This window comes from Triturus cristatus, chromosome 11, assembly GCF_964204655.1.
Source record: "Triturus cristatus chromosome 11, aTriCri1.1, whole genome shotgun sequence".
Classification (NCBI taxonomy): domain Eukaryota; kingdom Metazoa; phylum Chordata; class Amphibia; order Caudata; family Salamandridae; genus Triturus; species Triturus cristatus.
This window is the reverse complement of record NC_140594.1, coordinates 372081950-372094885: the sequence shown is the minus strand read 5'-3', so window position 1 is coordinate 372094885 and position 12936 is coordinate 372081950. Positions and strand designations below refer to the sequence as shown.

Below are 12936 nucleotides of genomic sequence, written 5' to 3'. Positions count from 1 at the left end.
TTATACCTCACACTCGTCGTTCGCGAGCGGCACTGCAATTTGGGTTCGGAAGGGCTTCCCCTTTAAACCAATAAAGCAAAGGAGGGATGTGAATGGCAGATATATACTGGTGAGAGGCACGTTGGATGGTGAGAATATTGTCTTGGGAAGCGTAAATGCCCCGAACTCAGAACATGAATTTTTTTTTATTGACGGTTAGCACAGTGTTGGTGGGCTGGGAAGCTTATCCTAGAATAGGAGGTGATTTTAATATGGTGTTAAACGTGGATCTAGATAGGTCTTATCTCCCGCTGCCAAATACTAATAGCAAGAAACTAGCGGATGCCATGCAGAGTTGGGCGATGGGGGCTGGGTGATGCATGGAGAATGCGCCACCCTACTAGCAGAAAATATTCCTTTTTTTTCTCACCCGCACGGCCTCCCCACTGGAATAGACAGAATTTTTTGCACATTGAATTTGGTGGCATCAGTAAGTGGTGCTAATTATTTGGGGAAAACCTTATTTGACCATAATCCATTGGAAATAGTAGTACAATGGGGCAGAGTACCAGCACCTGTTCCAACGTGGAAACTGCAGCCTACACTACTGGAGGATCGGGTCTTTCGCGCCGCATTGTTAGATGCAACTCTGAATTATTTTGATGAAAACATGGGCTCTGCCAGTAGTTTTCAAGTTGAATGGGATGCGTATAAAACTGTAATCTGGGGAGTGGCGATCAGCACAAAGGCAGGTGTGCGTAACACATTGATCAGGCGTCTTACAGAGTTAGAAGCCCAGCTGGGAGTGTTAGAACAGAAAGCAGCAGCCCACAATACACAACAGAACACATTACAGGAAGCGAATATATTATACGCTGAACTGCTGGAAGAGCTACATATAATTGACCATGCTATGTACATACAGAAACAGCATGCGACAGCTGACAGAGCGGGCCCCTTGTTGGCAAGACTAATAAAAGATGCCCGACAACCTCCCCCATTCTTGAAGTAAAAACACTGGAGGGTTCCGTTGTAGGTACACAGCTAGGGATAAATGCTGCTTTTCAAAATTATTATGAACAATTGTACGACTCTCCGGGTGAGACAAATAGTATAGCCTATGATTCGTTTTTTGATGAAATGCAATTACCACAACTGTTGGATGAGTATAAAGAGGACCTGAAAAAGCAGATAACTGTGCAAGAGATCCAAGTTGCAATAAAATCACTTTCACGGAATAAAGCGCCAGGTAGCGACAGGCTACCTGTTGAATTTTATGCGGAATATATTGATGTGCTGGCCCCACGGTTGCAACAGCTATACCACATGTCCCCAGACACAGGAGCGCTGCCAGTTACCACACTACAAGCTTTGGTGGTCCCGCTTCCTAAGCCAGGTAGGGACTCGGTAGAATTGGGGGGGGGGGGGGGGGAGGGGTATAGACCGCTATCACTATTAAATACGGATTACAAAATTTTAAGTAAGATTCTGACTCATCATTTGACCTCTTTGATCCCCAAACTAATACACATAGATCAATGGGGTTTTGTGCCAGGGAGGAGCACAGCTATGAACATTAGGAGGCTGCATCAGATAATGCAAAGTGCATCTACATTGGAGGGCAGACAGGGTTGTATCTCACTGGACCTTCGCCAGGCCTTCGACTCCTTACACTGGAGTTGTATGCTGTACGCACTCCATTTTTTTTATATCCCTGTAGAATATGTTAAATGGGTGAATCTACTTCACACTAATCCGACGGCAAGAACTCGTACAGGTTTTTATGTGTCCAATCAATACTCCATCGCACGAGACAGGGTTGTCCCCTATCCCCATTATTATTTATTCTGGCATTGTGCCGTTATTGTATACTATTCGTAAAGTGGCGGGTCATAAGGGCATAACCATAGACATGAATAATCATATAGTCCCAGCGTATGCGGACGATATTATACTATACCTTAATGACTTAAATGACACATATGAGCCGCTACCGACTATTTTTGACAAGTTCCAGAAGATTTCGGGTCTGACAATAATTGAGAGCAAATCATACGGATATAGTTTTAGAGATACCGAACGTGTAGAGGCACTTCAGTTTGGGCAGTGGACCTTCCAAACCGCACCTGTGACCTTTTAGATATCTAGGTATTCAGGTATACAGGGAATTGCAAGACTTACTGGAAGGTAATTTAATGTGCAATCTCCTCGCTTAAGTCCCAAATACAATTTAGGGTTTCTCTTCCCATTTCAGTAGCGGGTAGAGTGGCACTCAATAAAATGGTGTTACTGCCCAGGTTGTGTTATTATTTTACAAATCTCCCAATATTAATCCCGGCCTCGGTGTTTTGCATGCTAGACACTTAACTAATCGAACTAGTATGGGGAGAGGGACGCAGAAGGATAAGTTTAATGAAACTACAGTTAGATGTTAGACGTGGCGGACTAGGGGCCCCAGATTTGCAGGCTTACTGCTACGCGGGTCAGCTACAATGGTTGACTTGCTGGTTAGCGGGCAAGAACCTGCATGAAATTGCAATGTCGCGCCAGTTGTGTGAAAATGGCTACTTACATAGGCTATTGCTGCCAGGTGGAAGGATATCTGCAGGTGCACCGCATTTACTGATAACGGCATTGGCATATTGGAAAAGAGCGCTATGTTACACTAAGAGATTGACCCCGTATGCCCCTAACATTCCTATACTGGGTTTACCACTGCAATCTGGCACTATCACTAGCAGGAGAGTTAGGGCATGGAGTGAGGAGGGGGTTACAAGTATAGGCGACTTTTTTGTGGATGGTACTCCTGCAATGCACGGTGTATTTGTTAGAGCGCATGGGGTGCCTCACACATTATTTTTGATTCATGCTCAGATAACGCGTTATGTGCGCAAGGTATGGGCTCCGACGGGTCAGGAACCATTGATGCATGGCTTGGCGAACCTGCAATATCTAATGGGAAATGGCAGTCATGTTACGAGATGGTTATATAGAGGTGTGCGCACTGTGGTAGAGATCCCGTTGCAATCCCTTAGGGACGAGTGGGACATAGATTTGGGGCGTGCACTCACTGACAAAGAATGGAAGAAGCCTTTAGAATACCCGAGAAAAACCTCTAGAAACCCGAAATGTAAGTTCATACAGTTGATGATTGTACACAGGGCATAACTAACACCATATAGATTACATGTAATGTACCCGGAAGTACCGGATTGCTGTCCAAGATGCCATACTCCACAAGCGAAATTATTCCACATGCTATGGAGCTGTCCTAGAATAGTACATTATTGGTCTGAAGTGCACAAAATATTACACGCAATTGTACCAATACGGAAAGAGGACTCGCCAGAGTACTGTATATGGGAGTTGGGTCCTACTGGCAAGAAGTCTGGCCCAGCGCACAAATTCATGAACCTTGCTCTTATATTGGCAAAACGTACTATTACAAGGAGATGGAAAGCGGCAAAGCCACCTAGCATTGCAGACTGGCACAAAGAAATGATGCGATGGGGTAGGGCAGAGGGTGCGGAGATCAAACGGGAAGAACAATGGGGGCTGCGTAAAAGATTGATCTCCCTAGATTGGAATGTACTGATGGAAGAGTTTGCCACTATGGAGCTTCACACAGAATGAGACCACTAGTGGCATTTCGAGTTGTTAGGAGATGTTTTGCTGATGTAAAGGGGGATCATGGTGTTTTTTTCTCACAATTGGTACATTAAAAATGTTATTGCTGAAATGGGAAACACATGAAAATGGGTAGGAGTGCTTCGGATAATAAAGTATGTGTTAATAATATCGCATAGGGGAGGAGCCAAGATGGCGACCGGAGCAGACGCTTGAGCGCCCGGCTCCGCCGGCCCTCGGCCTCGGACTATCATCCTGATTCCTATCCTCGCCGATTTTCGAGGTGCAACGTGCGCGACGACGCGCTGACCGCGCCGCCGCTTTCCCGGAGTCTGAGCCCGCCCGGATGCCGGAGTTCTTGGTGCCTTTGCTCTCCGTGCTGGACCCCTGCTCTATTGTGGCCTTGGCCGGCCCCCTGGAAGCTCCGCAGTCACTGGACCCCCGGCGCAAATCTGAGCCCCGCGGCCCCGATCCCGCCTCATACCACGGATTGTCGCCAGATGAGCCGGGGGAGAGATGCCCGGACACCTCCTTCACCTTTCACCTGACGGGCTGGAGTTATAGGGTAAGCCCCGGTGTGGCGGGTCGCCTGCTTCGCTCTGTGGCCCGCGCTGTGGAAGGCTGCGGACCCCCTTCTTCTATTGCCTAGTCGGCTGCAAAGAGAGTCCGAGGGAGGGGAAGCGACTGTTGGCTTTCACCTGTTGCGGCGCAGACCTGCGTGGAATTGCCTCCTTGTTACGACCCCCCCCTGGCCACTGTACTGTTCAGCGGTAAAACATGGCGTTGATTGCCTGCTCGCTGCTGGGGGGCGATGCTCCGGTCTCGCCCGCTGCCCGCTTCGCCCTCCCTCTATCAGACTCCAGCTCCACAGTGCCGTCCCGGATTGCTGCCGATGTGGGGGCGCAGCTTCCGCTGACATGCGGCTCCGTTCTGGCTGCCCTGCGGGACCTTCGTCTGCAATTGTGTGTTGGCTTGCAAACGCTGAGTGAGCGGTTCGACTCCATACTGTCTGCTGCGGGTCGTGAGCGCCCCGTTTGTTCTCAACAAGACGTGGGTCTGCCAGTGCTTCTGTCCTCTTGCGGGGACGCAACGACTGTGTATAACCGTGCTACACTGGTGTCTGCATCTGGCTTTCCCGGCACCCAGGATCAATCGATCTCCTGCTCAATTGTGGACACTTTGTTTCCCCGTTCATTGCTGCCTGCTTTGTTGTTGCCTGCCTCACCGCGTCCGCAAGAGTATCCAGCTGAGCGACACCTGACGTCCTCGAGGAACCGTTCACGGTGGCCTGCGGCTTCTTTTATGTGGAACTCCTGTACTTTACAGGCCAGGTCTGGATTTTATATGGTGCACAAGGGGACCTCAATGGATGATCGGCGGCCATTTTGTGACTCTACTTCTCCATCTTCTCCCAAGCGGCCATATTGTCTTTGTCTGCACGGGCTGCGGGGCCTTCATGTGGGGGCTAGTCTAATCTTACGCCCGCGATCGGGCCAGGGCTAGATTGATTTCTATCACCATGGTGTCACGGATGGGCTGGATTGGGACTGGAACTGTCTGCATACGTTGTGCGCACTCGTCGCGATTTGTCTGCCTTCATTTATATGGTTGTCACACGTTATCTTCACACGACCGCCTTTGAGTGTAGTGGGTTCTTAGTGTGTGGAGACGTAGTTGGCCGGTGGTTTCGGGCGCTCCGAGGTTACGTGGGCTCCTCCCCGCTTTCTTCTTTGATTTCTTATTTTCTTTACTCTATTCCTACTTTCTCTCTTGTCTATATTTCGGGTTCATTGGGCGACAGGCACTATGCCGGGGGGGGGGCAGGCCGTAGCCTCCGCATTGGTGTAGGGTGGGGGGGTAAATTACCTTTTCTTTTTGGTTCTATGGGCCTCTTTCTTCTATGTCTCTGCGCTATACTTGTTTCCGATTCGGGGTCCGGGTGTGGGGTGGATTGAGTGAGGGCGGCTTTGGAGGGGTGCGTATTTACTCATGTGACTATCCTGTTCTATAACTGCATCGCCTCACTGTCTGAGATTTTCTATGGCCGTTTTAATGATGCTGCTGCTCTCCCGTGTGATGAAGCCATCTTGCGGACTCGAATCTCCTTGGTTCTATCCTCTACTGACTTTTTCCTCGATAAAATTTTGAAAACCTTAAAATTAACCTTTACTTCTCCTTCCCCTGGTGTCAAGGATCTCTCCAGTGTATAACTCCTGAATCGTTGCTAATCTTGACCATTGACGCACAGGGGTTGTAATGTGTGTCTCAGTGCTTAACCGTTTTGTGGCCGGCCTGATGGTTGTAGGCCCGTATTTGTCCTTTCCATATGCACAAATAAAGATTTTTTTTTTTTTTTTTTTTTTTAAAAACATCGCATAGTATTGGTATCACAGCTGAGATGGTGGGTGGGTTAGGGAGGGACTGTTTCTACTAAGTTTTTTAGTATCCTCGTTTATTTTATTTACAATATGTCGAGATCTAGTCGGAACTGGTATTGTAGACACTAGCTGGTCCAACACTGAGATGTAAGAGTCTCACAGGATTCCCAATAAGGCAACGTATTGGGCAAAATGGAGGTATTTTAATGTTTGATGTAAAACATGATAATAGATGGTTGTAATGCTTGGTAATTACATTATTGTAATATAACACGAAGTACTGTATGTCCTTACTACCAATTGTACTGCCATATTGTGACAATTTTATGTAATGAAAACAATAAAATGTGTTTAAAAAAAAAAGTTGGCAAAGTTCTACTTTGGTTGTGCGTTTAAGATTAGGACTGGTGATGCATTATTTTTAACCCTCTTCTCAGCTTCTTCATTGATTAACAGAAAGATAATTTGGGATGAACATTTTAATAATTGTGAAGTAAAATAATAATTCACCAAACTGTCCTGCTTCTGGTTGAAGACATTAGAAACAAAAAAAATACATTAAACCAAACTAATACAATCCATAAAAAACTATGACTTAAAAAGATGTTTAAAAAAAAAAAAGGTTTGATCATAACTTTTTGCTCAGTATAAATATTAAGCAAGCATTTTAATGCACATTTGTGAAATTCCGTTTTATCTACAATGAAACTTTAACTTTGAAGTAAGAGACTTGTACGAATTTGGAACCTTCCAATAGGTGATAACATTTGGCTTCCCAATAGTGATGAGAAAAATCACCCAGAGGTCTGTCAATTTTGTTGTTCAGAAATTCAAGATCTAAAACTTTTTGGGTGTACAAGACTCTCACCGTAATTCTTTTTATTAAAAAACTATTTTTATAAGACCGTGTTCAAACCTTTTCTGAATCTGTTTTTCCAAAAACTGCGACTTTTAGTTATCGTTTATACAACTTTTAAAATCTTTTATTGTTTTATAAATTATCTGTATTTCTTGACTGTTACTTAAATGAAGTATTTTTATGGAAATATTTTCTTTCATTTTTTTTAAATGCTTGTTCTTCGGGACCGTATTTATGTGCTTTGTTCTTGCTTGATTGTGCCTTCTCTCTTCTCTTGTAGAGTTCTGTATGAACCCACAGACTGTTTTGCTGCTTCGTGTCATCGCAGCATTTTGTTTCCTGGGCATTGTGTGCAGCCTCTCCGCATTCTTGCTTGATGTTTTTGGACCCAAGCATCCTGCACTAAAAATAACCCGCCGCTACGCCTTCGCCCACATTCTTACAGGTGAGCAGCACTGCTGACCAAGAGTCTAGAGAATAGTCTGCTTTGTCGGTCTAGTTGTTTCTGTATAGGTTGTAATGAGCTGAGCCAGTTTGTATTAGGTTGTAGTTGTTTTTAAATGAAAATAATCTTTGAGCCATAGTTCAGCTTCCAGGCTTCAAGGCACATGAGCAAGAATGGTCTTGTAAGTAAATGTTACAACACTTCTGCAAAATCTATGCATTTATTTATTTATATTACTCCTCCAGTTACTGTATGCTTATAATGCGACTGGCATCTAAAAAAAATGAGGTAAATCATACTACTGTACTCGTTCCCTGTGATTGCCTCTGTAGCAATTGTGTACTAGGCTACCATCCTGCCCAATTAAATATTTTCGGGCTCATAATCGGTGTTATGCTATGAGGTGTCTCTCCGTGTTACTTTTATACCAACACTTATTAGGTACTGGAATACTTCTACATGTAGAGAACATACCTCTGGTTACTACTAATGTACTAGTATTCTTACGTTTCTTAATACACAGTGCCAAATTATGGTAATTGAATGTTCCTACTGTACTGGTGTGTTTGTCCTTCAGGACTATCGCTTCCAAATCTTTGCCATTGGGACATCACCCCTTGTCATAGTCCACCAGGTTTCACAGGATATGCCCACATCCAGTGGGTCATGTGAAAGCTTTTTTTTTTTTCTTCTTAAAATCCAAAAATTGGCTGTAAACTTACTGACCTCAAAGCAGAAGGTGGCATCTACAGCAAAATGTCAACGGCTGTGTGTGTCTTCTCTGTAACTTGTCACTGGTTCAGTCACACGGTAGCGGAGTACCATACGTTATTTCTTCCCTTGTGCAATCGTACGGGAAGAGAAAATTCTTTGAGTCTTGCCACAGGCCTGAAAGGTCTGGTTGTTTAACCAAGACTGTGTCCACCTATGTGATGTGAGCTTAGACATAGGTCTGTATTCATAGGTTGCATCATGGAGACTAGCAGGAAATTGATTCTCCTTTTGTAAATATAAAAGTTTTCTGCAATTGGGTCAAAAAGCATGCATCTTTAGGCGACCAGCTTTTTCGTGTTGGGAGTTCCTGTGGGTTTTTTTTTTTGCTTTGGTTTGCTCTTTCAAATTAAGTGAATAGTTGCTTTATTTCAGACAGAGTTTAAGGTAGGGCACAGGAGACCATAAGCAGCTGGTTTTCTTTTTTTTTTTATATTTCAAGTGAGCTTTTCTAAACATGTTTCTCTTTCCTTTAGTACTGCAGTGTGCCACAGTCATTGGTTTCTGTTACTGGGCCTCAGAGCTCATCCTGGCACTCCAGCAGCAGCACAAGAAGTACCACGGTTCACAGGTTTACGTCACTTTTGCAGTCAGCTTCTACCTAGTAGCAGGAGCAGGTGGTGCATCAATTCTTGCCACAGCTGCCAACTTGCTACGCCACTACCCAACTGAGGAGGAAGAACAGGCCCTGGAGCTGCTGTCTGAGATGGAAGAGAATGAGCCCTTTCCAACTGAGTATGAGGTAGTGAACCAGTTTCAGCCTCCCCCTGCTTACACACCGTGACAACAATGCTCGGGGACATAACGAGGCAAGAGCTTCCACTCTGAGAATGGCAATTCCTGCTTTTCAATAGGATGGATAAAGGGTAGAAACACTCCCTCTTGGACACAAGTGTGCAACATCTTTGCTCCAAGCACTTTGCAGTTGTCTTCCAGAAGCCATCTAATCTGGGACGAAAGACAAACGTTCTTGCATCTTTGCTCCAACAGAACCCCAATTGGAATTAACTATTAAGAGACTTTGTTTTGTGGCTGTTTAGTTACATCTCTTGTGGAGGTTTTGTCACTGAACTTTGTGCAAGTTTATGGGGTCCTGGTCTTGTGAACTGCGTTTGAGTGGTCAGGGTTCTTTTACAACAATGGCCCATGTTCTAATGAGGTTGGTTCATGTTTTACTGGGGTTAACACTTACTTTCTGCCAATGTGCAGAAGCTGTATAACCTGAAATGCACAGGTAGCTCACGGTGTCTGTCTGCATACTCGAGTGCTGTAGTCACTAATGCACCTAATAACCTCTGATCACAGTGATTCTTCCATACAGATGGTTGTGGATAGCTTGTCAGCACTCTTGGAACAATCTGCATCATGATTCCCTTGTCATAATTTTTTTACACATGCGTTGTATTTTTGCAGAGCCTCATGTGACTGTTATCTGGCTCATGCACATTTTGATTCACACTTTTACACATCATACATTTTGTGCATAGGGTTCACAACTATCCTCTAGCTCACTATGTTCTGCACTTCTGTCCTGTGTGTTTTTCAGAACTCTGATAACTGCCAAAACCCCTCAATGGACGGTTCTCTCATATGCAATCTCTGGCTGCAGGGGGTTCTATGCCAGAGAATAGGTCTTCTCGCCTCAGAATGGCTTACTTATAATTTCCCCACCCCCAGTCGTACCCAGTAAGTTGTTTGGACTTGAAGCAGGGGAGGCTTAAATTTTTAAGTCTGTACTTAAAGTCTGAAACACGTTTTTTGTTCTTTGAAATAGTCGCTTAAGGAACAGGCATCTGATCAATCGGAAGGAGTCCAGAGTGCTGGGATTGACCGGAGTTGGTGAAAGGAAATTTGTGAATGTCTGATGAGAAAGGGCTCTAACTGGTGAGTTTCCGATATGCTGTAAGTTAGAGCAGACTCCTACGTGGACGTCAAGCAAGCTGGGACAGCCACATCTGAGTTAATGACTGGTGTATAGCAAAAAAGTAGTTTTCTTAGAGAAAACATGCCTTCAGTTTAGTGGCTGCGCCAGCCTTCTACTGAGCAAGAGTGCATTTAACGACTGCCAGGCCTTTTGTTCCAAAAGCAGACTGTTATACTTACTGTTTTGATCAGCCCAGAACACATTTGCTCATGTGCTAGATCCTTATTCTACAGGAATTATTTTTTTGTTTTGTTTGCGAATAGCATGACTTATTTGTTCACATTAAATCTTTGCCATATGCTCTGTCCCTCTCCAGTTTCCCCTTAATATCTTTAGAGTCGTTTCTTCCAGAACACCAGTCCTGCTTGCAATGAACGCACACAGGTATTTTTGAGAGACTCCTATTAAGACCTTGTGAAGAACTACTCTCTAACGGATCACTGTAGTGCAGATGGCTTCCATCTGAACCACATTTACCCCTGTAAATGTGGTTCTGCCTCACATGAGATTATTCCTCATCTAAAAAGAACAAACTAGGGTATAATAACAAAAGGGAATTCTACCTTCGGTCTGGATAGGTGCCATTTGGAACCACTAAATATCCAAATCCTGACCTCTAAGGTCACTCTTTATAGATGCAAATTATTGTTTTTCATCAGTTATAGAAATCGGTGTGTAAAACTGTTGATTAGTCCTCTGAAGCAATACATGATTTTAGCAAGCCATCATGTTAATCTACTCAGGACATTTGGATATCTAGCAAGCACCGAAAATGTTTCACCACAACTGTGGAAATCTCATATGGAATTAAACATGTTGTGGGAATGGCAGTCTGTCTTTGCTTCTTAACAAGGATTAGATAGCGCCTTAACTCACAACAAAAGTTCCTACTCCTGGACGTCAATGTGACACTACTTGTCACTTTTGACCAGTCGCCTGCCTTCTATTGTACTATAGCTCTAGATTCCTAAGCTATGGGTCTGTTGTGACTGATGTGATGAACAATTTCAATTATTGGTACACAGTTTTCAACAACCACAGGACGATTAAATCCCTTAACAAAATCCATGTGCCTCCCCACTCTCTTCCCTATGAATGTTCCTCTTAATGATTAGAAAACTGTAAAAACTTTTTCTAGATTGTTCTTTTATCACTCAAACATCACTGGAAACGTTTTTATATAAATTAGATTTCTTTGGCGATGTAGCCACCTACAACACATTAATTAGCTTAACCTTCATGTCAGATTGTTTCTGTGATCTGAAAATGGAACCAAGTCCTTGCTAGACTTTGGACCCACTATGGTACAAATGAACCTTTAGATTTCAACCCGCTTTTGGTGGAAACATTATCTTTCTAGCAACTTGTACTGTCTAAATTATTTTAAACACTTACACCATGGTAAATTTGCAAAAAGTTAACTGTTTATCTGCATTCTCTGCTCATGTACCTGGTGGTCAATTGCTGTATGATAACTCATCTGTTTGCTGCTTGAAGACCCAAGATATTTAGCTTTGAAGCAGATTTCTTGAATTTAGAAAGGCACCAATGGAAGTGTAAGGAAAAAAAAACATCCAGCCAAGTTTGCCACATAACATTTGCTGCTTTAAGTTGCTGTGATAAAGGTTGTGACACTGCACTTTAGAAACGCCACAAAACATTCAGCAGCCTATTCTAATGCAGTTAGCTAATGTTTCAACTCCCTAGTTTACACATCTTGATTGACTTTTGTATGCACTACTAATTGGCCTACAATATCTAGCAAGGATGATACTCCACAATCCAACTCCTGTTTCTGATTACATGGAAATTCCTGCCTTTGAATTCTGACTTGCTAGTCTATAGCTGTCACACTCCTTCTTGCTTTAACTTGTTTATACGAGAGAATTATTGCTATCTTTCTAGTCTTCTGAAACCACCTGGTTACCAATAAGAGGTGTCCCGATGGTGCCGCTCTAATCTCACATGATACATTGGGTTGTTAACCATCTGGTGCCGTTGCCATGTCAACTTCTCTAGAGCAGACCTTGCCAAACTGAGGCGTGAATGGTTACTAACTCTGATGCTGAAGAGCATCCTGTTGGGTGGGGTGTTGAACATTCCAAGGCTGTGTCCTTTTCATGGAACCTCTTTAAATTATATTTTTGTGACTTTTTCAGGTTTATCATGTAAATAATTATCAGGTTGGGTAGGTTTCATTTTGTTTTCTATGTGGAATAAAAGATCATGCAAATAGCCGCGCAAAGCATTTAAAATTTATTATGGAATTGCCTCGTATTTGCTTGGGTGTGCGAAGGGGAGTTATGGGAGACGTTACCTATGTGCTTAGTTATTGAGTACAAGTTTCATTATTTTGGTTGCTGTTTGCATGCCATAAAAAATGTCTGAGTACATTGTCAAACTAAATTTGCTTATGCTGTTGATGTACATTGAGTGGGAAGACCTTGTTATCCTTCCTAGAACAACTTCCTCTGTCAAAGAACAGTGCTACTTTTCTACACTACTTGAACCCATACTTGTAGGAAGCGGTCATTGGATTTCTCAGACGAGGCTATACAATCTTGTCTTTTAAAATGCACAAAAGCCCTCAGCTTTGTTAGTACACTGGGCTATTGCCACCTTCCTTGCAGATAACCCACTGTGGTCAAAGGTAGGTTGAACTTTGAAGGCATGCCAGATTTAAAACTCTAACGCGCATTGGCAAAGCCAATAGGTCTTAATGTTTTGAATTACATTTTTATTAGTATTTGGGTATACAATTCAGTACTTTTAATATTAACTGTTCATAATGCAAGACTTCTGTAAGCAGTTATCAAGTTTTCATGTACTTTGCAGAGCCATCAATACAATTTACCAATGTAAATCTCCAGTCGGAATCGGCTACTGGTTTGTGGTCAAGAAGGGGATCTATGCTCCAGCCTTATGTGTATCTTACATGTAAGTACAGTCTACT

General features: G+C 43.5%; 1 protein-coding gene across 1 annotated transcript in view; it reads left to right on the top strand.

The window, feature by feature from the left end:
• Window positions 1–12218, top strand: part of TMEM127 (transmembrane protein 127) — a 47961-nt gene extending 35743 nt beyond the window's left edge. The window contains exons 2-3 of the mRNA XM_085634309.1: window positions 7124–7288; window positions 8536–12218. Of these exons, the coding sequence (XP_085490435.1) occupies window positions 7124–7288; window positions 8536–8843 (473 nt within the window). The 3' untranslated portion in view covers window positions 8844–12218. The remainder of the gene's footprint in view (window positions 1–7123; window positions 7289–8535) is intronic.
• Window positions 12219–12936: the final 718 nt, after the last annotated feature.